A 24,809-nucleotide genomic window follows, 5' to 3' on the forward strand; every position below is an offset into this window, starting at 1 on the left:
TGATCTGTATTATACTCAAACATGTAAATAAAAAACTAGATGTACAAGCAAGTGGGAAAAAAAAGAAAAAGATATTATTTATAAACTGATTACTGATTACGCTTAATGATTTAATCTAAATATCAGATTACCTAACCCTAAATAATGATGTTATTTATGTTTTCATAAAACATTTAATCACCTTAAATGAACATCTGTTAAGTATATAATGCACATTGAGTTGCTGTGACCAAAACCGAAATTATATGAAATTCTAAACATAAAAAATTAAATAATACAAACTATGATCTGAAACTTACCATATAGATGGCGATTTTGAAAGGATATATCTCTAAACAGATACATTTCAGAGACACGTTGTCAATATATATTTCTAAACAGATGTATTTAATAGTTATTTTCTAAAGCAATATTTCTAAAAAGAGATATTTCATAGTTATTTTGAAAATAGATATTTCGAAACACATATTTCATGGTAATTTTTAAACATATATTCTTAAACAATTGTATTTTAGATACATTTTAAAGATATATTTTTAAACATATATTTGATAGTTATTTATTTTGTAAAGATATATTTCTAAACAAAATCCTCATGTGACTGAACCGCCGCAATGGTTTTGTCAGTCAGCTGGGGTGGGTGGGGTCACAAAGAGCCAAGATGGCCGACTTCGAGGATCCGCTGTCAGAGGAGGAGAAGGTTTGGAGACTGTTTTATTCTTTATTTCGAGACATTTCGTCTCCCACGTAGATACCTGTCTGTGCTGAACGTTCGCACGAGTCTATGGTTCATTTTTGGGAAGAGAACGCCAGTTTCTGGTCACGCATCGGAATGATCAACTTGCGCGTTTAAAGCTACGCTCAGCTAACTAGCCAATGCTAGTCAAAGCTTGCGGCTGGATAAAGAGCCGACACTTTTACTGACAACTTTCTAACCACTCGTTCCTGCGCGTGCGGACGTGGATGTGCCGATGCGCCTCCGAAGGTCTCGTGTTCACAGTAATCTTCAATGAACGCAGGGGGAGGGGTCGACGTTTTCTTCCCATACTCCGTTAAGCTAGCGTTAGCGGCTAACGTCACTCGGGCTGTGGATTTCTGGGTCAAACAGATACAGTTGCAGCTCAAATGCTCCATCGCCTCACATGGGCCGATACCGGGATACACGGGTGTGTGTGCGCGGATTAGATGGAGCCTTTTCGGAGCTGGAGGGAAGGCTCACGTTATTAGGAACGTGTCTCTTCTTGTGAAGGTGGACACAGACACAGATGTCCTTTTTTATGAGCCCTACAGGACGTCAGCTTCTCCTGATAACACCCAGAGACGTTTTGTTAAACATCATGGCGCGATGGCGCGATGGTATAATAAAGACGAGCCCCGTGGATTTCACAGTGTTTACAAAGCGTTGATGTTTATAAAAGCTGTAATCACAATATATATGTTATTCTTTCTTTAAAAAAAAAAAAAGATATTTGTGTCATAGTTGATTGACATTCTTTAAACTGAGATGTAATTGTCAGTTCTGGTTGTCGGGCTATGGGTAATAATTTGCTAAACATAATTTTTAGCAACAGCAATATGTCGGAAGTGCAATAATTGTATTAACGTAATGCTCATGTGTTTATGCCAGGTGCAAACGCAATGAGGAAGTATTACAAAATTGGTTTACCGCAGATGCTATTTATCTATCCGTCTGTTTTCTGTGGTCTGCTATTCTCTGTTCTTAAAAATCGCTCATGATCCAAACCAAAAAGTTAAGCTGAAAGATTATTTCAAAACCGTACAACTTGACTTGCATCTTAGTATCAGCTATAGCAATACAACAAGGCCACAACAAATTTACTAGCGAGGTAAAACGTATTTTCCAACTTCCTCGACCTGTGCTAGTGAGATTATAGATTTGTTTTGCACATTAAACAATGGAAATCCAGTTAATGGCAGGCATTGATCTGTGGTGTTCTTCTATTGAACAGTGTCATAATTGCTGAATTGATTAGTTGCATTGAATCTTTCTCCATAGGTTCGCATAGCGGCTAACTTTGTGACTCATGCCCCCCCAGGAGAGTTCAATGAGGTCTTCAATGGTAAGGAAAGCGCAGCTGTGGCAAAATAGCCATGATAAATTACATTTTATTTAATACATTGTTGGCTATTTTGCCTCTGATACTGACAGATTATTGTGTTTTTGTCTCTGAAGAGTCCTTTCATTAACAGTTTATTTTTGTCTTGCTAGATGTGCGGCTTCTTCTCAATAATGACAACCTCCTTAGGGAGGGAGCTTCACAGTAAGTCTGATTCATTTACAAGTAACATACAAGCTAAATGTATTGGTATTCTACACAGAATCTACACTGTTCAAAACACTCAAGCCTCTAGAGGGGGAGTAAACATTGAGATTCATTATATGTTTGTGATACAAACGTGATCAGTGTTCTCAGAATTGTCTCTGAAAACATGCATTGAAATATCTTTGATGTCAGATCATGATTTTTTGTTCCCATTCTGTTTCTTTAGCTCCTTTGCTCAGTACAACATGGATCAGTTTACTCCTGCTAAGCTGGAGGGCTACGACGAGCCGGTAGGTTTCATCCTGAAGTCTTTCCTATTTATTTAAGTGTCCGAGCCGCACGTCCTCAGTCTTCCCTCTCTCTTCTTTTTAGGTCCTGATCACAGAGCATGGCGACTTGGGTCAGGGGCGTTTTCTGGACCCCCGTAACTGTTTGTCCTTCCGCTTCGACCACCTAAGAAAAGAGGTGAGCGACGTGGAGCCGTATGAAGGAGATGTGGCCCTGAGAAGCTGGAGAGATGGCTGTGATACTGCCCTTAGTGCCTACGTTAAAGAGCACTATCCCACTGGAGTCTCCACGGTAAGGTGCACAAAAATGGTGAGTTTAAAAATGTCATTTAGCCAATGTAGACTGCATTTTACCTATTTCATGTGTGTGCTGCAGGTTTATGGAAAAACGGTCGATGGTCAGCAAACCATCATAGCCTGCATTGAGGGACACCAGTTTCAACCTAAAAACTTCTGGTAGGTTGACCGTCCTGCAAACGCATTTCAAATTTTTAATAGTAGTATAGGATTAATAATATTTTGTGTATTAGATTAGACTTTATTGTCAGAATCTCATTTGAAATTTGACTTGCATCCTTATTATCTCGCATTAAGACAAATATACCTACACCACATAATAAAACAGGTTTCTGTATATATGTCTTTAGAGACGGTCAACGTGAAATAATTGCTCTCAGTTTTATAAATGTCCTGAAGCTGCTGTCTGATTGTAATAGTCGCGTCACTTCATTTCCCTAACACAGGAATGGGCGCTGTAGGTCAGAGTGGAAGCTTACCATTGGTCAGTCCACTGCTCAGGTGGTGGGAGTTTTGAAAATCCAGGTATATTCAATCTATCGTGCTCATCTGCATAAACAATATCAAGTCAAGAACAATATTGATTGAAAAACACCATCTTACTTACAAAGTTCTTCCCTGTTTCCAGGTTCACTATTATGAAGATGGAAATGTGCAGCTGGTTAGTCATAAGGAGGTAGAAGAATCAATACCAGTGACTGTAAGTAGATAAACCCGTCAACACAAACACACCTGTGCAGTTCTTCAGCATTTCACACATAGGAGCTGTCCTAATGTGTCATCTCAGGTTATAGTCAAAGGAGTTCATCCATCTGTGCTGTAGATTTAAGACGATGATTACTTGTGTGTTTTTGAAACAGAGTGAAAGCCAGACAGCCAAGGAATTTGTTGACATTATCGAGAACGCTGAAAATGATTACCAGGTAAGCTACCTTTATTCACTCTGCATTTTATACTCTAGTATTTAAACTCTGTTCTACTGTTATCAAAACATTCATAAAGGAAAGACATTTATATAAGAAAATTTATTCAAGGTTTCCTCCACTTTGTGTCCTCAGACTGCAATCAGTGAGAACTACCAGACCATGTCTGACACAACTTTTAAAGCCCTGCGTCGCCAGCTGCCTGTCACACGCACGAAGATCGACTGGAATAAGATCCTAAGTTACAAAATTGGCAAGGAGATGCAAAACGCCTAGTGGAAGGTCAGGGACTGACCAGGGAGACGCTTCGCTTGTCTCACAACCCACGTGCGCAAGGACTAACCAAAGCAATGTCAGTAGGGGGCAAGGAATTAATAATAAAAAAAAGCGAACAAAAAAATAGTAACTGAAGTTTTACAGACTGTTAGGCACAGGTATCTGTCTGCGGTAAAGAAGTTGCAGTGTGGATATAGATGGTTTGGAGAAAATGGTTACTTGAGGATGTGTGGTGTGAGAGTTGTGATGGGTCAGTGTGCAGGACAGTGCTCAGGACCGCTACATTAGAGGAGTGAATCTTCCTTCGGCCATTTAAGGCATCCCAGGCCTCCCCACTTCATGTGTCAGTGGTTACGTTACTCCTCCTTTATCAAACTGTTGCAGAACTGTGATCACAGTGGAGATATCAGCGCACAGGGACAAAAAAAAGAACTGCACAAGGCAGCTGATTGGAGAAATTAAGCACATCAATACATATCAAGAGTTGGTTTCTGGAATACAATATTGATTATGTGAAAAGTTTCCTTATAGAATTGGGAAACAAGTACATTAGGTAAATTTGGCACAAAATGAAGTCATCTGACTTTTTAACTGATACTGACATAACTTAGTTTTACATCGCTCATGGGATTGGCAGTTTTTCTTCCTCATCTGATAACATTTAGAAGTAGCACGATTCTCCGCATAGCTCTGTTGCTGCACTGTTGACCTTTGATGTTCCTCCGTGTTCATCAGGGCTGAGGGAATGTGTATTTACTTTCTGTGGCGTGTCAATGATCTATGTGTCTCCACCAATGTGAACTATGATGACTGAATAAGATAAATCACCCTCTACGCTGCTGCATCTATAATGCATTCTCTGGTCTATTACTTTGACAAACACCACCTCCACTGCTGTACAGCTTTTCCTTTGTGAAAGGAGAAACATTCTCATAATAACCAAGATTTATTTGCCAAAATCTCTTTCCTATGGTAAAGAACTCCATCCTCCTACCCATGTATGCAAATTTCTATTTTAATATGCTGGTTTTTGTTGGAGTCTTAAAATATTATTGCACTCTGAACTGTAACAAACTGTGTATTGGTCAATGCCAAGTGAATGCAAAGCTGTTGCCATGTAAGGCAGGATCATATATACTGTATACGTTACATGACTTCTGGAAGGCCACATCATTCTGTATGTGTTACACGACTTCTAAGTAGGCTGACTCTGGATCAGTTACATGTTATCTAGACTGTGCCGTGTTCAACCCTCACACAATACAACTGTGTTCCGATCAGTTATTAAGCTCAAGACTGTACTGCCCCGTTCTGTTGTACAAATAAATGGATTGAAGAGCTTGGCTAGATTGTTGTTTTGATTTTAATGGAGTCGCAGGTAATAAACAAAAACAAACACACTCATCTTTAAGGCATGAGTATTTTATTTAAAATACCACTAGGTGTTGCAGGTGTTCAACATATGCATATTTTCTACAGAAAGCTGAGGGACGTTGGCCCTCACAGATAAGCAGTGTGTATATAAATTGACATTTAAAAGGCTAAAATAATTTCTTTCAATGAATTCTTGGTTTTTAAAGCTAGAAAACAAACATAAAACACAGTAAATGTAAAATCAAATAAAACGTGTTGCATCATTAGGACAACACACAATATGTAAATTATTTGTAATGTGCTATAGAGACAATTGTTACAGTAGCTAGATTCAACCCTTTACACCAAATGGTTCTCGGCACAGGACTCAGTCCTTCTCGGTTCTAGTGAAGCGGAAATGAATCTTTCCCTGAATAAAACATCTGAAATTGTAGACATACAGTGTCTTAGAGAAATGTAGTGCAAAGTGTGCTCTCCCTTTTTCAAGACAAGATTCAGTGTATCTGTGACTAGTAGAAAAAAACTTAAAAAACAGCACATGCAGGTGATATTTTTCATTTAAATTATTTACAGTATAATATTTCCATGGCCAATCTCCACAACAGCTGCATAAGAATAAGCTGGCAAAACATTTTAAAGTAACTATTTTATTGTGACATGGTGACAGCTACACGTTCACTATGCTCTATATCTATATTTTGGCCCCTCCACTAGCTACACAGCGCTGTATCTGACTAAACTCTTATTTTATTCTAACAGGCAGTTGGAAGCATTAAAGGGTTAAGAAAAGAAGGGCTGTGCTTTAAGATCCCATTGACATTTGGTTTTTAAAAGTCAACGGTATTTTTTATATATGGTTTCTCAACACCCCTAATGTAGGGTTTAAGTGAAAAATAACAAATATTTTTTACTCTCAAATTTTAAAATCAAATATTCTACATAAAGAACCAAAGACAGGAATGTAAGAAATATCCAATGAAAGCATCCATAAAAGACTTAGGGGGGTAGGGGGGATGCATAGACTGTAAATAAAGGTGGACGACATGACAGCCAAATTATCTTGATGGTTCCCTGGTGATTGGCTGCATTATAGGTGATAAACCCCACCTCCCCCATGATAGTGGATGGTAGAGTTGCAAAGGGGCGGACAATTTCCGGTAAATTTCCGGAAACTTTCCATGGGAAGTTAAGCTCGGGAATTTTGAAAAAAAAAAAATACATAAATTAAACGCTGAGCAATTTTAAAGATGTATTGAATGCAGCACACGCTGCACATTGAATTTCAACCCTGCATTGTGCATTTCTCCATCACGTGCAGATAATTCCCCGCAGCCTGCACACTACAGCAGGGCTAGTCAGGTAAGTTTCATGTGTGGAGACATTTCACCCCAACAAATGTAGACGGAAAGGCTGTGTACATTTGCAAATACTGTGCAAAGACCTATGTTAAGAATGACACAAAGATGCAGAAGCATATAGTCAAGTTCCCAAAGTTTCCTCAGGGCTCAAATCAGCCTATGACAAAACAAAATGTTTATATTTATGTCTGTATATGACAAGGTAAATACAGTTAGTATAAATTACCATTTCGTTAATTCCCGTTAATTCCCATGGCAAATTTTCAACTTTGAATATTCCCGGAATTTTACACCCCTAGTGGATGGGACATGGACCAAACCAGTACACGTTCAAAGTACGAGATTTTGACCCTACGCATGGTTTTTGTTTTGTTATGTTCTAAAAATGGGAAGAAACATTGTGATTGACAGCTGAGACTGATTTGCGGTTGGTCAAGCGCATATACAAGCAGGACCTCGATACTTTGGCTCCGCCCCACAATCTCTACTGGCTCCAAATTACCTCAAAAGTGCAAGATGGTGGCACCATTTTAGGAATATTTTAGCTTCCTAATAAAATGATGGGAGGAGGTGTATACAGTCTGTGGTTTGAATCAGTCCATCTGTTGAGGAGTGCTATGAGGTGGGCTTGAGCGCCAGTGAAGCTGAAAATTACAGTAAACGTTGATTAAGATCTGACTCGTTTAGAAGTGAGTTTGTGTAAACCGGCCGTTAGCTGCTAGAAAATAAAAGGTCTGATTCCTTGGCTCCCTCCTGGCCGTTGTTGCTATGCCCACAGGTGCCGGTCAGCTCGGGGAAGAGGCTGGTCCGAGCAGAGTGACTGGGGGAGCCTGGAGTTGGACTCATGCCTGGCTTCTTGGGAAGGATCGGAGGAGGATGGGTCCTCTCTGAGCGAGGAGTGAGGGGGGAGCGGATGCCTGGAGATAAGGGCCCTGCAGAAGGTGACCTCCCACCAGGAGGGGTCGCTGATAGGTTTCGGTAGTCTGTACCGAACGGAGAGCTGCTGAGAGGGGCCAGCTTGACTCCTGCTTGCTGGCTGGTGAAGCGGGACAGCACCTGAGTGACAGTGTTGCGGGCCAGCTGCTTAGCTGTGCTGTGCTCTGGTGGGGGAGGAATGGAGGAGGTGGTGGGGGAGAGGTCCCTGGGGGAAAGCGGGCCACCCTGCTGCTGCTCCAGCTCAGCCTGGCTCTGGAACTTGTGCCTGGCCGCCTGGAATCGTTGGTTGACTCCGGCCTGGTAGGAGGACTGATGCAGGCCTGGGCTGCCCAGGCGCTTGGCAAGGATGGGGGAGGAAATGGGGGAGCAGGAGAGAGAGGAGGAGGCTGTGCTGGAGGGAGAGTGAGGGTGGGGGTGAAGAGGGAAATGCAAAGGTGCGCCTCCTCCATTCTCTATCACCCCTCCATTGTCTGCTCCACTCCCCTCTTGAGTTGGTTCAGTCTCTTTATGATTGTGATGGCCATTGACCTTTGACAGTGAGGTGGATTTAGGAGTGACAGTTACCTTTCCATCCGGTACAGTCTCAGCAGAGGTGGACACCACCATCGCCTCGAACAGCGTCTCTTTCACCTCTGTCACATCCTCCTGCACTCCCTCTTTACCTTCTTCAGGCTCAGCCAACTTCTTCCTCAGCTCCTCCACCTGTCTCATCAACTCCCTACTCCTCTCCTCCTCTTTGCTGACCCTGGCTTTCATCCGCTCTAGTTCGGAGTCAAACTCAGCCTGCTGCCCCTCAGACCTGGCCTCTAGCTGGGCCGCCCTGCTCCTCTCACCTTCGAGGATCCCCTGGATCTTCTCTAGAGCACTGGTCTCATCTTGGAGCAAGGTTTGAAGTTGGGAGACCTTCTGAGCCTCCTCCTGAGCCTGGCCGCTGGCTTTCTGGAGCTCCAAGGTCAGAGTGGAGGAGAGCTGCTGCTGCTGGGACAGTGACTCCTCCACCTTGCTCAACAGCTGTGCCTGTTCCTTCTCCAACCTCCGCACACTGTCACGCTCCCCTTCCAACTAGAAAGAGAGGGAGAGGAATACAAGTCAAGTAAAGTCTTCCAACGTTGACCACAAGGAGGCGAAAGAGCACTGCTTTGTTGCATTAAATCAAACAGCATGAGAAGCAAATTAAAATAGAATTGTTGGAACAATTGGTAATAAAACATTAGGACCTGCATTTGGCAAAAAAAAACCTGTTATGACTGAATTGGCAGCATATTTGTATAAATGTCCAAATGGACTGTATTTCTTTCTATTTTAGGTCTATTCCTTTTCATATATTTTCAATTATATGCCAATAGCATTCATGATACTGACTCTAGTTGGGCTATTTGAATTAAATGGCTATTTGCAATAGATTAATTTGAACACAATATGTCCTATCTTTTTCATTAGAAACGGCACATATGAAAATGGGGCCCACTCAGACAGACCAAAATGTTTAAAGGTTTTTAAGAATTAAAAAAATGTCTGACATCATTTGTAGGTAATCAAAGCCTAACTTTCTTGGCTCCATCCACTTAAGTTGTTGAATATAAATGAGGTCCATGTGATTCATAGAGGAACGCAGATAGATTATGTGTTTAAGACTTTAGAGAGTCAGTTTTTGCCTTTTGCCTTGTGAAAAAAAGTTATTTTGCTTACATGGCATGTTTTTTGGAAAGTTCAGTGTGCTCTGAGGTCATCATCGGGTGACTGGACTGCTTAAAAGCTTTGATGAATAGAAGGAAATGGGAGGTGATAGAATAAAAACTAATGTATACGATTAGTGTCCAAAAAACAACACATGCAGGAAAGCCAGCGGAAGACTGGGAGATACTCAGGGACCCTTTCTTACATAAGACCCTTTTGCTCATTTTGCATGGTGTGTGTGTGTGTGTGTGTGTGTGTGTGTACAAGCTGACCTTGCGTAAGGCATGGTCATCCATTATCTCAGGTTTCCTGAGGCCATTAAGCCCCTTGGCGGCTGCACAGCTACACAATGGCCCTTTCTTCTCCTGTTTCCTCTAAAAAGCCTCTGAACGGGTGCCTCTGTGTGTCAATGTACTTTTTACAGCCCTCTCCACGCTATTGACTCACACAGTGGAGCTGAACTGATGCTTCGCTGCTCGGTATGACAGATGAACAATGTGTAGATAGGCAGTGGAGAGGGAAAGAGGAGGAGCAGAACGGAAACAGAAAAATCTCTCCTAACAGATGTTCAGATACTGTACGTGAGCCAGTGAGCACAGGTTTAGCTGAGAGTTTCACGTCTTTACCAAACAAAACCGCATACAAATACACACACAGTACAACAGTAGGCCATATGGAGACTTTTATCTTTAACATGTAAGGTGCACCTGTTGCAGCAGTTGGTCTCTTTCCGTCTGCAGCATGACGGTTAAATCCTCACTATGAGCAGAGTCCTGGGCGTGCCGGCGTTTCTCCTCCTCCAGATCAGCTATCATCTATAAAGCATACAGCCAAATAAAACAGTTATATCACATGACACGCAGGCAGGGTTTTTGTTTAGGTGCATAAATGTGAAACTTGCACATGTCATTGATTTATCAGAGTAACAGTCCTGCCCCGCACAGTATTGCTGCTGTGAAACATGACAAGGTTTTGTCTGTTTCTTCAAACTCTCTAAAGTTGACTCAGAGACAGTCAGCAGTGACTCCAATAAACCCGCTGTTGTGAAGCTACATATCCCCTCCCTAAAGTCTAGGTGCGCATAATGTCTGTCTGCCTCTCTCTTTCAAGCCAAGTCTACAGGGTCTGAAACATGGAGACATGCATGTATTTTGCTTTCACATGCATAACAAGCCTATTTGGAGTGACACATATTACTCATACAGGACAGGGGAGCTGCAGAACTTACTGTGTGTGTTATGCCTCTTACCCTCCTGTGACTGCTCTCAGCAGCAGCCAGTTGTCCCATCATCCTGTCCTGCATCCTCTTGCAGTGAGCCATGACGAGTTTGAGGACAGCCAGAGGGTTCGGGCCCACCGCCCGACCCTGCAGGTGTGTTTGATGCTCGTTGAGTGGGCTTTGGCGCTCCGCGGATTCGTTGTCCCGCTGCAGCGCCAGGAATGGATCGCTAAGGTCGTACTGGCCGTAGCGCTCTTGGATGAAAGCATCTCTGTGTTGAGCCTAATGGATACACAGAAACACACAACGCGCATTTATCATTTTGTTTTTAAGCAATAACTTACACTGATATCCTAACTTGATAAGCACACACCACAGGAAGACATGACAATCAGTAGAGCATATCCTTCCGCCAAGTCCCAAAGGATTCCTTAAATTCCACACCAAGTAGGTCATGTTCATTGGACAAACTTCTAAACCTGTTGAGGATACATATTAACCACTCATTTGCTGAGTCCACATTATCTCCGCTTCACATAGGTAGGAGTTACAGGTTTGTAGCCCTATATATTACTTTACAGCAACTGAGGAATTCCTAACCACATTTAAATCTGCTAGATACAATAATATCCTGTCTTGCAATGTTAAAATTCCCGGATCCACCTCTTTGTTCAAATCCACAACACAATGTAATGGGTTCATTCTTGGCCCATGAGCCATCCTTCAACCAAGCTTCATTGAAATCCCCTGAGTAGTTTTTGTGAAATTAACCAACTAATCAACAAAGAAATGGATAAAACATAACCTCCTTGGTGGACGTAATGAAACATACATTTGTAGCTCAGGGGGGAACAAGTTTGCAATCCAGCCAACTGCAGTGTGTGTCTTCACTGGCTACATGTGACTTACAGAGAAGATGAATATACTGTGAGTCCATGTATCTGCTTAGTCGTTTGTCAGTAAATGGTTTTGATAGGATGAGTTCTCTTTTCAACACTGTAGCACAGGAAAGAATGTGCTCAGAAGATAGCATGGGGCCCAACCACTAGTGCCAAGAAAAACACAAGGTAACTCATCACAAACATACTGTATACGTATAGACACACAAACCTAAGCACATCCTGCACAAGCACAAGCGAAGACTGGCTTGTAGGTTATAACTTTAGGAATTCCTATCACCATCGAACATAGACTAAGAAGTGTGTGTGTGTGTGTGTGTGTGTGTGTGTGTGTGTGTGCAGGAAAACCTGATTTTTATTGTCAGTTTGAAAACAAGCAGATGGCTTTACCCCTCAACCCAAACACAAAGAGGTGAGGCCGGGCTGTCCAACCCCCACCAGGGGCAGATGCTAACTCCTCCCAGGGATGCAGGGGTGAAGGACCAGGCCATGAAATCAGACACATACACTCCAGAGCAGTATTAATTAAGTTGTTGGATGATACCTAAAGTAAAACTGATTAATTGAATGATAAGTGGTTGCAAACTTGGTTAAGGGTGAAAATGTAATCCTGAGATATAAAACGATGTAGGACACCTGATTATTATTATTAATCGGAGGTGAAAGGTGATAGCGCTCTGCTGACCTGACTCCCGCTCAGACCGATTTATCATTAGGTCTCATTGACTACATGCAGTTATTAGGTTGGAGTTCTGCCGTCACAGGGTCAGCTGGTGATGCAAGCACATGCCTCAGGGTTCACTCCACGTGTCTCCGGGACACCCGTCTCCGTCTCCCAGTGCAGTCCTCATCAAACACCCCGGCCCCCGTCGCCCCCCTTCCCAAACACGCATGGCACTGCATTCCTCTGCCGGTTCATCATCATTTCTCAGAAAATGCCTCTCTCTACTTCCGCCTCTCTCTGTCAGACCCATTTTTTTCACATGCCCTCGGACCACTGCAGCACACACAAACACACACAGACACACACACAGCCGGAGGGCACCAGTAAGGAGGCTGTATTTGAGGCTTTTTCTATGGCTGCACAAAGAATGCGACCCTCAGTGAGGAGATTACAGGATTCGCACAAAGACACTGTCTCAATGCCTTCAGCCTCATGCATTGTCTCCATGTCTGACCCAGTAGGCTTCAATGTGTGAGATTGGGTGTGAGAGTGTGAGTGCGTAGTGTGTTTGTGTCTTTTTACTGCGTGTGTTTGTGTAGGCCATTGTGTGCATGTTTACTTGTGGCTCTGTGCATATGTTTTCTGTGCTGGGCTTTGAAAAGCGGTAAAGTTTTTTCTATATATAGCTAGAGTGTTTACGGGTCGTGCTGAGATTGGATTGCGTGATTTTGTGTGTGTGTGTGTGTGTGTTAGGTGTGTGTGTGTGTGTGTAATAGTAGTAATGGTAGAAGTAGTAGAAGTCGTGGAAGCTGTAGCCTAGCGTCTGGTCCCTCCTGGTTTTCTCAGGATACATCCGATCATAATGACAGAGTGTGCTTTCCTTTATGACAGAGCACAACAACCAAACCCTCTCTGCTGCAGGGTTCTCATTTCTCCACAGCCACTGGACAAAAATGTCTACACAACTAATTTGGGCAAGAAATAGATTATATGCTGTCAACTTTTTTTTTATTGACTGCTTAGTTGATCTGTTAAATTTGCACCAAGTATGCAAGAATTCCTCTGCTATTACACGCCGAGCGTTTGAAATTGGTCAGCAGCAGCTTGTTTGATCACTGCCTCCTTCAACAGCCTTTATCCTCTAATGCATTCCCAGAGCTGTAACAAGGTGTGAAAGACAACCCGATGCTTTCCACCTGGAAAAGTTGTCTGTCAGTCAGGTACCTACAGCCTCGGGGCACAATCATGCCCTTGTGCGAACTGAAAGGAGCCAGGGAATCAGGTTTCTTTCCTGAGCCTCTGGAATGACTGTCACACAATGAACTCTGCAGGTAGCAGGGACAAAATTAGAGCTCTGAGTGGTTTTGGATGCATACCTCCTGTTACAAATGTCAAGTTTGGCCGTTATTCAGACTCCGACATAAAACTTTAATTGACTATGTGTGGGTGAATCTATGAGTGTGGTGCTAGTGTGTGTGTGTGTGTGTGTGTGTGTGTGTGTTTTCCATCCTGCATGAGGTTCTTAGCATAACGGGCTATCTCCAAGGTAACGTCTCAAATCCAGAAGCTTTGCAGTGGAGCTTATGGGAAAAGTATGCATTCCTGATGAATTAGTCTGCTCCTCAGAAGAACCATTAGACACACAGAGACAAAAGAAGGGCACAAACAGACCTGTCAGATATTTAAAACCTCTTACATGGAACTCAAACACGAGGAGTCCAGTGAAAGCATCTTCCTAAGAAGAGGACAGAGGACAATGTATTAAGATGCTCGAACGTCTTATTTATGTAAAATATACAGGTGTTTGAGGTTGTCTCTGAGTTCTATTCTATTTCAAAACAAAGAAAAGTTGTTCATCCTGTAAATCTGCAGGGCAAGAAAAGCACAGTGTCAAGTTAGTGCATGTATGAGAGCAGGTAATTTGAATCGGCAAAGAACAACTCTTAGACTATAAGTCTAAACAGAAGTGATCGTGGAGTGAAGTGGGTGTATTGCGGTTTGGCCGATACAAATGCTTGACCAATAACAAAGGCAGTCTCAGCTTTCAATCTTGATGTTTCACCGGGTTTTATACTATCAAATAACTTACTAAAAATAAGCTTGGTGGAAAAATTTGCACGTAAAAAGTGGATAACAGAAACCAACAGTCCATGTCCCATCCACTATCAAGGAGGAGGTAGAGTTTATGACCTTTTCTGCAGCCGGCCACCAGGGGGCAAACAAGATAGATTTGCTTAACATTTAGGGGAACTGTCATGTGTCACCTTTCTTTACATACAATCTCTGGTAAAAACAGGGACAACCAAAAAAAGACAGTAGCATTTAGCCTTAGAGGTTGCTTTCATCCTTGGGTGAATTTGCTTATTTGCCAATCAGCTAATTAGCTCTACTGAATAGTGGGAGAAAAAGTATTGCCAATGGACAGCTTGTCATCAGTATTGAATGGCAGGCTTTCCAGGTGTATATCACTTCACTGGCAGACACGTCTGATTATAAAGGCTCTGGTGACACCTGTATATCAAGCCATCCTAAGATGACCTGTGTGCTGTGAAATGCAATACACTAATAACATGTCACACAAACAGCTCAGCAGTATGGATGCCTTTGTTGTTCGGAGCACTAAAAATAGAGTTTGCCGTGGTGTTGGGAACTAAGGACTAAAGCTCACTGGCCACAATGGACAACCTAATCATTAGCTAAACAACACTTAGACAGGATGAGAACTTGGGAGAACTCAGAGGCCGTCTATGGGAAGACCCTAATTCAAAATGTACTTAAAGCTGCATTCATCATTGACTTCTCTTGGCCACTTATAGAGCAGAGGAGCTGTGCAACAACCTGGAAGCAAATGGATGAACATATGATCACTTGTTAAAGTTGTAAAGAGGAAGTTCAGAATTCATTAAGAGTAGTCCCTCTCCCTTGTTCTAAATTCTGAGAAATGTCTGGAACATTAGCCAAATGTACAACTTTATTTACCTGCTAAGTAGCTAATCAGTAACTCTGACTAACGGTTGGTGCTGACCAGTGAACATACAGTAGGTCACTGCTGGACATCGGGTTTGTGACAGTGATGAGACAAAGCCACACATTCATATTTGTGGCTGAAAAACTTAAACAAGAAGTTTAAAGAAACTAAAAGACGTATAGCGAGGCTCTCTGGTGACAGAGTGCGTCGGTGTGTGTGTGTGTGTGGGGGGGGTATAAAGCTGTGTCGGTTTGTCACTAGCAGCGATCCTTTAACATTATATGTGTGTGATCATTTTAAAATAATAAGTGGAGAGGTCATTTTTATATAGAAAATATGTACATTTTATATACTGTTTAGGAAGTTGACATAGCACATAAATAGGTTTACAATATGAACAAAACAAGCGAAGCGGGGCGACACATTGGGTGAGTGAGGAAGGGTTCATCCAGGCCAGTGTGTCACAGGGCTGGTTGACTAACAACCATTCATCCTCACATTCACAGTCAATCTCAATTCACCTAACCTGCATGCCTTTGGGCTGTTGGAGGAAGAATTTGTAAGCTGCACACAGCAGGTTCAGACCCAGAACTTTCTTGCTTTGAGGCAACAGCAATCACCATTGCACAAAAGAAAGAACTGTAGATTAAATCTACTTTAGTCAGTGAATGTTTTTATTCACTACACTGATTAGTTTGCCCAAATGAAGTGAAGGAGTAGTCCCCACACTTCCATCATAGTGTAAACTGGTGAAGGATCATGCTATTGATGCAAGGTAGTGCACGTGGTAGTGCAGCGAGTTTCCTCGTGATTTTTGTGAATATACGTAGGAATCTGAAGGTATGACTGATAAGGGGACAAACATTGATGGATATGCATAATAGTCGACATGTTTTTTTAATCCAGAAAACAGAAAGTAACAGAAAGAGAAAAAGAAAGAATGGAAGAAAAGAGGGTGAGAGAGAGAGAAAGAGAAAGATTGGGTGTTTGGGGGTTGGGTTGCTTTTTGAAGTGTAAGCAAAGGTGTGTGTGTCTAAGGCTTAAGTTGTATCCTCCGCACCTTCCGCCCACACATCAACCACAGACAGAACTGAGATAACTGGGAAGACAATAAACACACAAAGCACTAAAGTAACATTTAACTGCCTCACACGATATCATCGGCAGTTAGTGATGAATCATGGAAGCAGGGGATCTCACCCTGTGGTCAGGAGAAGTTTCTGGAGAAGCATAACATATCATTATTGATATTCAGTTATTATCATTCTTATAATTATGTGGAATTTCTCAAAAGGGTCAAAAGTTAAACCGACAGGGTGAGTCACTGATACTGATTTTATTGGAGAAGCAGTGATTGTTCTTATCTCAGACTGTCCGTTATCTCGGTTTGGCCTCACCTCCTTTACCACTATTTCATGTGTATTAGGCAAATACTCTCCAAGTCCAAAAGGCAGCCATGGGTGAAGTTGATTATTATTACAAATATGAAACTTTATTTTCTTGCTTGGTCTATAGAGAAGAGAAACTTCAATAATGAATTTCAAGACATACGGCAGCAGTCACAGGCCACCCTTCATTAGCATCACAATCAAACACTACTTCAGCTTCAAAAACTTCGCAATGGCCACAACTCTAACTTGGTTAGAAAATAAAAAAACATCTCATATACTGCACTATCCAGATTTCACTGTCAATAAATAACCTCTGATAAAATGGAAAGAAAATGGGATCACACCTCCAGTACATTTTTGGACTGTAGCGTCATGTTAACACTCCAACAGGCCATTGACATATATGGCATGGAGAAACAGCAACAAACCACCCTGGAAACTGTATTAACTTCTATATTGAACTGACGGTTCCCCTCACTTGACATCCACTCTCATTAGCATGAGATCTGTAATAACCCCTTCAGCATGTTACACATTCATCTATAATACAGTAAAAAGATATTCACAGAACAAACACAACTCAGCACAAGACGCACACAATGAGAGCAGCTGGACACATCTCTGGGATGAAATAACCACCGCACAATCCCTGTTCCTTGGTTGCAGCATTTAATTATCCCCTTCCATGTGGATACTTGGTTGATCTGAATGTACTGTACATGCCCTAAATGAATCACTATAGCACTATAGGAGTGCAACACATGTCTAAACAGAAATAAATGATTATACTAAACCAAACCAATTCTACTGAGCTGAATTGCATCCAAACCCAAACTGATCATCCCATCTGTTTTTCCTGCTGTTGACATTTTTTTTCATGTATCTTTTCTTCCTTCACATCACCCCTGCTACCTATATCTAGGTATATTTATTTTCTATAAAAAATACCATCACTTGTTACCTTTGTATTTGTTAGTATCTACATACTTTATGCACGGGGCGTGGTGAAGGTCGGACCGCAATTTTCTGTTCAAACCTGTCCAAGCCAAAGAGAAAATTAACCGAGCACATTCAGTGTAAAGTCTCAAGAAGACAGCGCCGAAAACGTGACCGAATCTAACCCGAATATCATTGGGTTGCTAAGGGCTGATGTATGCACTAAATGCTGAATATAATAAAAGAAGGGATAAAAGAAGAGAACAAAACACTGAAAAATAGTCCCTTCTTTGGAAAAAGCTGTGATTTCTCTTATCTCCGTCTGGCTGTTATCTCGGTTTGGCCTGACCTCCTTTACAACTATATTGTATGTGTAGCTGGTAAATACACTCTCCAGCTCGGAGCAAACAGGAGTGAAGGGTGGAGTTGATTATGGTTACAGATATTAACCTTTATTTTCTAGCTGTGTCTCCGGCGATAAGAGAACCAGCCATAACAAGGCATCCTAAAGGAAACACGATCCGATCGATGTCACTCATATGGGCGTGTCGGGAACTGTGTGTGCGTGATGTACTTTGTGTGTCTCTTTGTATCAATTCCGACCAATAAAAGCATGAACGTTTTATCAGGTGCGTTGTTGTCATCTGAGCTTTTTCAGCTCAGGGAGCTTTTCTCTCCCAGGCCTCGGGTGTTGGATACATGTAACTGTCATCACAGATAAGTATCAGGTATTACCTTGCCACTAAGGCCACCCCATGTGTAGCTGTGTGGCCTCTACTTTCTTTATTTGTGTGTTGTTTTTATAAATCGTGCTGCTTTGGTCCCGCTCGTATCATGACGACGTGTCCGAATTAGGCAGTGATTCTTGTCAAAGCAACTAAACACACAATGTTATCTGAGCTGCACATTCATAGCCGAGCCCTATTGTTTATGGAGTCAGGAAAAGACGTCAGCCTGCAAAAATAGACAAAGTGTTTTAGGATTGTAGGATATGACATCATATGAAAGGGGGGGGGGGGAAAGGTCCTGCTGAGTGTAACCATAGGAACAAACCTGAGCCTGAGTAAACAAACAGTTAACAGTTATTTATAAACAGCAATATTGGTTTTCGCAACCACAGGTATTTGAGGCCACCAAAAACATAATGAAAGCAGTCTCTAAGTGCAGGTTTGAGGCGTATTTCGATATTTTAACCTTCAAAGTTCCAGGTTCACTTCCACTTTGTTTACTTGTTTACTTATTGTCTCAGAAGCAATGCAGAGAACGGATGTTGGCCCCTCCTCTGTGTGTAGTTCAGGGGCGGGTAGCAGCGACAGTCTATTTCCATATCTGTAACCAACAATTATATGCAAACTCGCTTCATGCTGGATTCGTGCCATTATTGCCTGAGAGATAAAAGCTCATTATAACCTCAGTTCCTGTGCAGATATAGACAATCATCTACTCGACAGATATATGCCACTCCTGTTGGAATGCAGGACCCATTTCTGGTGTCATGTTCTCAGGAATGTTCCCTTGAGTAAAACCGCTTATCTGTGTCCATAGCGATGAGACGTGGAAACACTATGATCACGAATCTGTGGAGACAAGTCCCATCGGTGACGCCATCTCCAGCTGTAACTAAGTAAACACTCCAACAGCTTTTACAGATGAAGGCTTTAGGGTGAGGGAAGGGTTAGAAAGCACCTGAATGCTGCTCCCCCAGAGGAAAACCAAGGCCTGATCAAGTACATGGGGAAAGGACACAATATTTCAAGTGGGAAAAGAGTGGAGAGGATTTGAGAGCCATCCTCAAGTGCAAGTAAACATTACTGGCACACACAGAGCTTGGTTAACACGCCATGTTAGCTGAGAACCACTTGAGAGGAGACTGCTAGCTAGTTCTTAGAATTGTTCGTGGCATATCAAGATCCCGGGGAAAATAAAAATCACAGTGGGAATATGAAAAACAGCCAAGACAGAGAGAGAGACGAGCTGTAAAAACAGACGGCCCACCTGCCAATTTAATACAGAGACTAACAGCTCGATATTGGACACATTAGGGTTTTATCAACCCTTCGGGAATCTCCTCTGCAGCCACATGTCTCTGCACACAATCTGTCCTAACATGGACCAGACGGTTAAAATGGTGCACGGGCCCCCAGTGGGAACAAGGGAAGTCAGTGATTTGAGCCTACAACTCTTGTACATCCTCTCCACAATAAACACTGCAGCCTCTAACAGGCCCACAAGAGACCACCGGAGTGTGTGTTCGGGAGTGAGTGGGCAGATCGGACATGGGTCATGGTCAAACATGAAAGACCCCATGTAACGTGGCTGTGTGTGAGTAAGAGAGGAGGAAGAGAGGAGGCAGAGGAAAACAAGCAGTCTCCGTCGGAGATACGGAAAAAGGAATACGTACAGACAACAAGGCGACTGTACATGTGTCCTAAGGGAATGACTGTGTGTGTGTGAGTTTCAGGTCAATCCCTGCAAGCGTCAGATCTGGACAGCTGCCATTCGAGTTGCATTTGAGCGCCTGTGGTTAAGACTGGCTCCTCCTCGGGCCCTGACACTGAAATTATCTCATGATTACTGCCTCACTTGCTTTCTAGAGAAACTTCATGATTAAGGCCCATTTATGAGAAGAAGACGCTCCCGGCTGCTACTTGTCCTCATCGCACAACCCCAACCACTTATTTCGGACAATAAGTCAAGCATTCAGGGCGAACAGCGGGTTCGGCCGCGCATGAAGCAGCTGCTGTGGTCATGAGTGTGAAAAAGCCGCCAGAGACATGGAGGGAACCAATCGGACCGGACTGAAATACTGCAGAGCTTTGTGGCTGTGGACGGCCGAGGCTGCTTCTTTGAACAGGAGTGAATGAGCTTCACAAAACAGAGGATTAAAGCAACAACTGTGCGAGAGATCATAATATAAGAGAAAGAGCACAGGTTTGAGCTGTGGACTGGTCTGACCGGGGGTACCGTTGGTTCTGTGTAAGAATAAAAGGCCTCGGAAACCAGACGGGTGCCTGTGCCATTGTCTTCATCAGCTCAGTTTCCTCACTTTCCTGTTTACACATCCCTTCCCTGTTGGCTGACATTCTTTTTGGGGGTGTAATGCCGAAACAGGTTCATTTCACAAAGGCATCATCAGTTACGAAGAGAAGAAGAAAAATATAAGTTTTATTCAATCGTTTGTTAGGATGGCTATAATATTATCTTCTTTGATAGTTATTGTTTTTACACACTCCTAAAGTCCATATGGAGATTTGTGTCGGTGCGCTGCAGAGTCCAACTCACCCTGAGGGTGTGTATGACCTCATCCTGGGCCTCCAGCTCTCCCTCCAAAATACTGAGGAAGGTCAGCAGCTCTGTTCGGCTCAGAGCCTCCACATTCATTTTCTCCTCCTGACGAGAGACAGACAAACAGAGGGAATGAGAATGAGATATTCTTTATGGTACAGATATATATGATAAAGTTTATAAAACCTGGTTGTATTGTGCAAAAATAAACAAATTAACATAAAATCCAATCAGAATGCTCCATCAACACAAGGAATATCAATGCCTAGGAATATTGGGATTTATGTGCAGAGAAGTGTTTACTGGTAACTTTGCTTAGGGAATTTTTCAGTGAGTGGCACAGAGACTCTGGGTCCCATCTGTGGCCTCGCTGGGTTGTGCTCAGGGTGATAAACAGGAAGTCATTAGCATTTCTGCATTTTAAGTTGCTTAGGGGATAAACTGAGGACAGTTGTCCAATGCAAAGGTGCAGTGAAATCTGAAAAGCCATGAGGCGAATGTGATTCAATGAAACGTCTTCTTTCGCACACACTTTTAAGGCATTAGCCATCCAACACTCCACTCCACACTCTGTGATTCACCAGCCAGGCGCAGTCTAGTCTCAGGGACCAGACATAGTAAACCTCACACGGCTGACATCATCCCTAATTAAGAAAATGACAAAATTCAAAGTTTTAGCGTCGGGGTGAGGTTGGCCTTTGGGTTGTTGTCAGCGCCTTATAATGATGCTGTGGCTGCTGCTCGGTGTGCTGATCATCTGTTTGAAACTATAATGTACAGCTTGTCTCTTGCACCTCTCATCCCTCTCTCACACAAACCATGGCACTCAGTAGAGCGCATGAAATGCAATCACGCCGCACCAAATTTCACACACTCATTCATGTCACTCCCCTAAATATACCAGTGGTTTTTTTCTGTTAAGATCCATGAATTATTCCATGGGAATCTGTGAAAATGTAAAACAAATAAAATTGAATGGCTTCTTTTTCAGCCCATATTTTGAATAATCCTGCTGACAAACAAACAGACGAGAAAGCATAACCTTGGCGGCGGTCATATCACAGCTCAGTGCAGCAGATAAGTAGTCTGCAGAATATATATGCAGATGTTTGTCAAATTAAAGTAGAAATCTAGCATAAAGTTTTAAACCAAGGCTGACCATCGGCTATTAGAACAGCTTCACTGCTCCTTGGTGTAGATACTCAAACTCTCTGAAACTGTATCCGAGGAATTTCTCCAAAGAGATTTGGTGTCATGATGATGATGATGTTGAAGAGAGCATATAAGGGTTATTTCGCTATAGGTGTCCAGCTCCGTTGGGAGCTCATCCTTCTGTTACTGTTCTCATCTTAACTTTAACAAACCTCTCCTCCCCGCCGTCCGCAAGGTCTCTCCAAAAATTCCTCTGTGCATTCTGTGGCTCACCGCACGCTCACAGTAAAGAGACGTGTTGTGAATCACTACTTATTTACTGGCTAAAAGCTTGACATGCACTGCAAGGGTAGTTTCCAGTCCTGCCCAACCACACACACACGCACACACACACACAGTGTTGTTATCTGAGTTAGTTTAGTTATATATTTGTGTGTTTTAGCTGCTGGATGTCAGGGCAAAACTCTCCGTGTGTCACCTGATATCTCAAAATCATCGTCCATGGAAAATCATTCCCACATTCCAGGGATGCCCACACCATGGGAATTGTCACTCAAGAGCAAAAATCCATGAATCCAACTATGTGGCCCCCGTGGTTTCAAATGGCAGCGTTGCAGGTTGTGCATTCATTTGATCGACGAACTTATAACATGTCTTGTCATGGGTTGTTGCATTCATGTTGTTCAAGCTAATTTACAAGTCAAATTGGAAGCATATCTCCTAAATGTGACTGTCTGTCTGTCTGTGGAACCCTTATCTCAGAAACCATTCATCTTATCGGCGTCGCACTTTGCATGTGTATTGTAAATTGGCCAGGGTGCGATTTTGAAAAGAAATGCGTTCAATATAAAAAAAAAACATGTTGACTATGAAATTGTAATTGCACATAAACCAAGAAGGATGAACACCAAGTTTGCCGTACTTCACTCTGCAGCATAGACTGCACACAACGTCCAGCACTCAAACAGTAAGAAATGCAGCTGTAATGCTCTGGACCCTACATCAGAATTATTCTTTCTCATTAGTGAGTCTACAATATAGTATCAGTTTTCTATTGATTTAGAGCTGGACTTTGTGTGCAGAGCTTTTTATGAACAGTCTATGTTGCAGAGTAAAGCTATAACAACCCTGTGTTTATCGCATCTGGTTTATCTGCAATGAAGATTTTACAGTTGTTCATAAAAACTATCGTTAATATTTTTTGCCAATATTGTTGGATGGATGATTTGTGAGATATGCGTTCCACATACAGAAAAACAAAGGTTTGTGAATTTACAACAAGCTCATTGGACAAAGCTGATGTGTGGATAGCATCAAGAAAATTGGCCCAATGAAGACAGTTCACTTTACAAAAGCTCATATACACAGGTAGAAAACGCAGTCTGGGTTAAACCTGAACTCAATCTGGCTGATGAACCAGTGAGGACTGAGTGCTGATGGGATCTACGTGCAGGACACACTGCTCAGTGCCTCCAGAGGAATAAATGATGGCTGTGGTTGCTCAGGAACAGCAGAGCTTCCACCTGCCACCCTGTTGGTCCTTTGTCTGACACAAGGGGCTGTTGTTGTTATTATCATTTCCAGGGCCAGAGACAATCAGCTCAATTGGTAAAGTATTGCAAACATCACCATATCAACACATTCGCCTTTATGTGTATAGATTGCCTGGAGTGATAATGGTAAAATCAATACCATACACACCCATTAGGCTGAAAATGAACTCAACACAGGACCTCTGCTGGATCTTTGCGATTCTTACACATCCTTACTCATCTAAATTTGTTTGGCATTATCGTTGACCAGTTTCATATAAAGTAAAGTTTCATATATAACCACAAACAGCAGAGCCGCAGCTAACAGCAGGTGACGCCCGGACCTGTCTATGGACTTTTGCATTTTGATTTCTAACTCAAAGAGACATCCTCCCAAAATGTCTGGATCAAATCTCTGGAGCTCAGAAACGCGTGTGGACACGTACCTTCATGCGCTCTGCTCCGGCCGCATTAATTGTTCTGCCAGTCCAACAGAGAGGAGACACTCGGGCAGCATGAATCCAGTCAGTCCACTGACACTGCACAGATACTCTGAGGCCACCGTGAACAACAGACGCTCAGCGACGAGCCGGACAGCCAATCAGAGGGGCGCGCTGCAGCCATCTGACCAATGAGCTGCCGGATTGTCATCGGTGAGGCGGGGATGAGAGCTCGTCCGGGTCTGTGGGATAAACCTCTTTGTTTCAGGCACTGGTGTGTCCCATGCGCTTTTGGGAGTGTGCGGAAGATCTGGCCTATTTGCACCATTATCGCATGCGAGGTTGTAGTTGTAAGTGCACAATTAAAAAAGGTGAAATGGTTGACTTGGAAATATTGTGCACAAACTGGTCGTGCACTCAACAAACTCGTAGAACCGGTCATTTCTCTGACTCTCACGGACATGCACCGTCTCGTGCGGTTGTGTCTCCCCTTAACGGCCAAACGACAGCATCACAGAACAACCCTCCCTGGGCCCCCGTGGCTCTGCAGCCTGCACGACCCTGTTCTGTGTGTGTGTCTGTGTGTGTGACGAGATTTCCACACACCTCCACACTTTAGTGCACTCCTGCTCGAAACGTTTTGCTGCTGTATGTCACAGTAAATCAGATAAGCATTGAAGGGTCTCGTAGAGTTGCGTTCGATCCATTTGTTCTCAGTGAGGTTCAAATATCGTTGATTCAAAATAATGAGGCAGAAAGTAATCGAACAATCCTGTCAGTTTTTGGGGGGGCAACACAATGCTGTGGTATATATTACCTAAAAACATTGCCAACGATTCCCATTTTGCTATCAAGATATTTTCTGACACGGAAATGTAATTGAGGCTTGATATTTACAGTTTATCATTTA

At 42.7% G+C, this 24,809-nt stretch overlaps 2 protein-coding genes across 2 annotated transcripts; one reads left to right on the forward strand and one right to left on the reverse strand.

The window, feature by feature from the left end:
- The first annotated feature begins 623 nt into the window (after positions 1–623).
- capza1b (capping actin protein of muscle Z-line subunit alpha 1b) lies at positions 624–5,411 on the forward strand. The gene is made up of 10 exons (XM_062391486.1): positions 624–700; positions 2,018–2,081; positions 2,231–2,282; positions 2,512–2,575; positions 2,658–2,864; positions 2,949–3,028; positions 3,316–3,394; positions 3,498–3,569; positions 3,730–3,792; positions 3,928–5,411. The coding sequence occupies exons 1-10, from the start codon at positions 662–664 to the stop codon at positions 4,066–4,068; spliced, it is 861 nt and encodes a 286-aa protein (XP_062247470.1). The 5' UTR covers positions 624–661; the 3' UTR covers positions 4,069–5,411.
- Positions 5,412–6,787: 1,376 nt separating this feature from the next.
- On the reverse strand, positions 6,788–23,993 carry LOC133956448 (CTTNBP2 N-terminal-like protein). Its single transcript, XM_062391484.1, has 5 exons — positions 23,906–23,993; positions 20,773–20,880; positions 10,663–10,914; positions 10,121–10,228; positions 6,788–8,798 (listed from the first exon to the last, which is right to left on the reverse strand). The coding sequence occupies exons 1-5, from the start codon at positions 23,909–23,911 to the stop codon at positions 7,512–7,514; spliced, it is 1,761 nt and encodes a 586-aa protein (XP_062247468.1). The 5' UTR covers positions 23,912–23,993; the 3' UTR covers positions 6,788–7,511.
- Between the last annotated feature and the right edge of the window lie 816 nt (positions 23,994–24,809).

The sequence above is a fragment of the Platichthys flesus genome, chromosome 7 (assembly GCF_949316205.1).
Source record: "Platichthys flesus chromosome 7, fPlaFle2.1, whole genome shotgun sequence".
Taxonomy (NCBI): domain Eukaryota; kingdom Metazoa; phylum Chordata; class Actinopteri; order Pleuronectiformes; family Pleuronectidae; genus Platichthys; species Platichthys flesus.

Coding starts and splice junctions, on each gene's coding strand:
- capza1b (XM_062391486.1), top strand. CDS start 662: ATGGCCGACTTCGAGGATCCGCTGTCAGAGGAGGAGAAG. Junction 701..2,017: donor CGCTGTCAGAGGAGGAGAAG/GTTTGGAGACTG, acceptor CTTTCTCCATAG/GTTCGCATAGCGGCTAACTT. Junction 2,283..2,511: donor CTTAGGGAGGGAGCTTCACA/GTAAGTCTGATT, acceptor CTGTTTCTTTAG/CTCCTTTGCTCAGTACAACA.
- LOC133956448 (XM_062391484.1), bottom strand. Junction 10,229..10,662: donor CTGAGAGCAGTCACAGGAGG/GTAAGAGGCATA, acceptor TATGCTTTATAG/ATGATAGCTGATCTGGAGGA. Junction 8,799..10,120: donor GAGACCAACTGCTGCAACAG/GTGCACCTTACA, acceptor CTCTCTTTCTAG/TTGGAAGGGGAGCGTGACAG.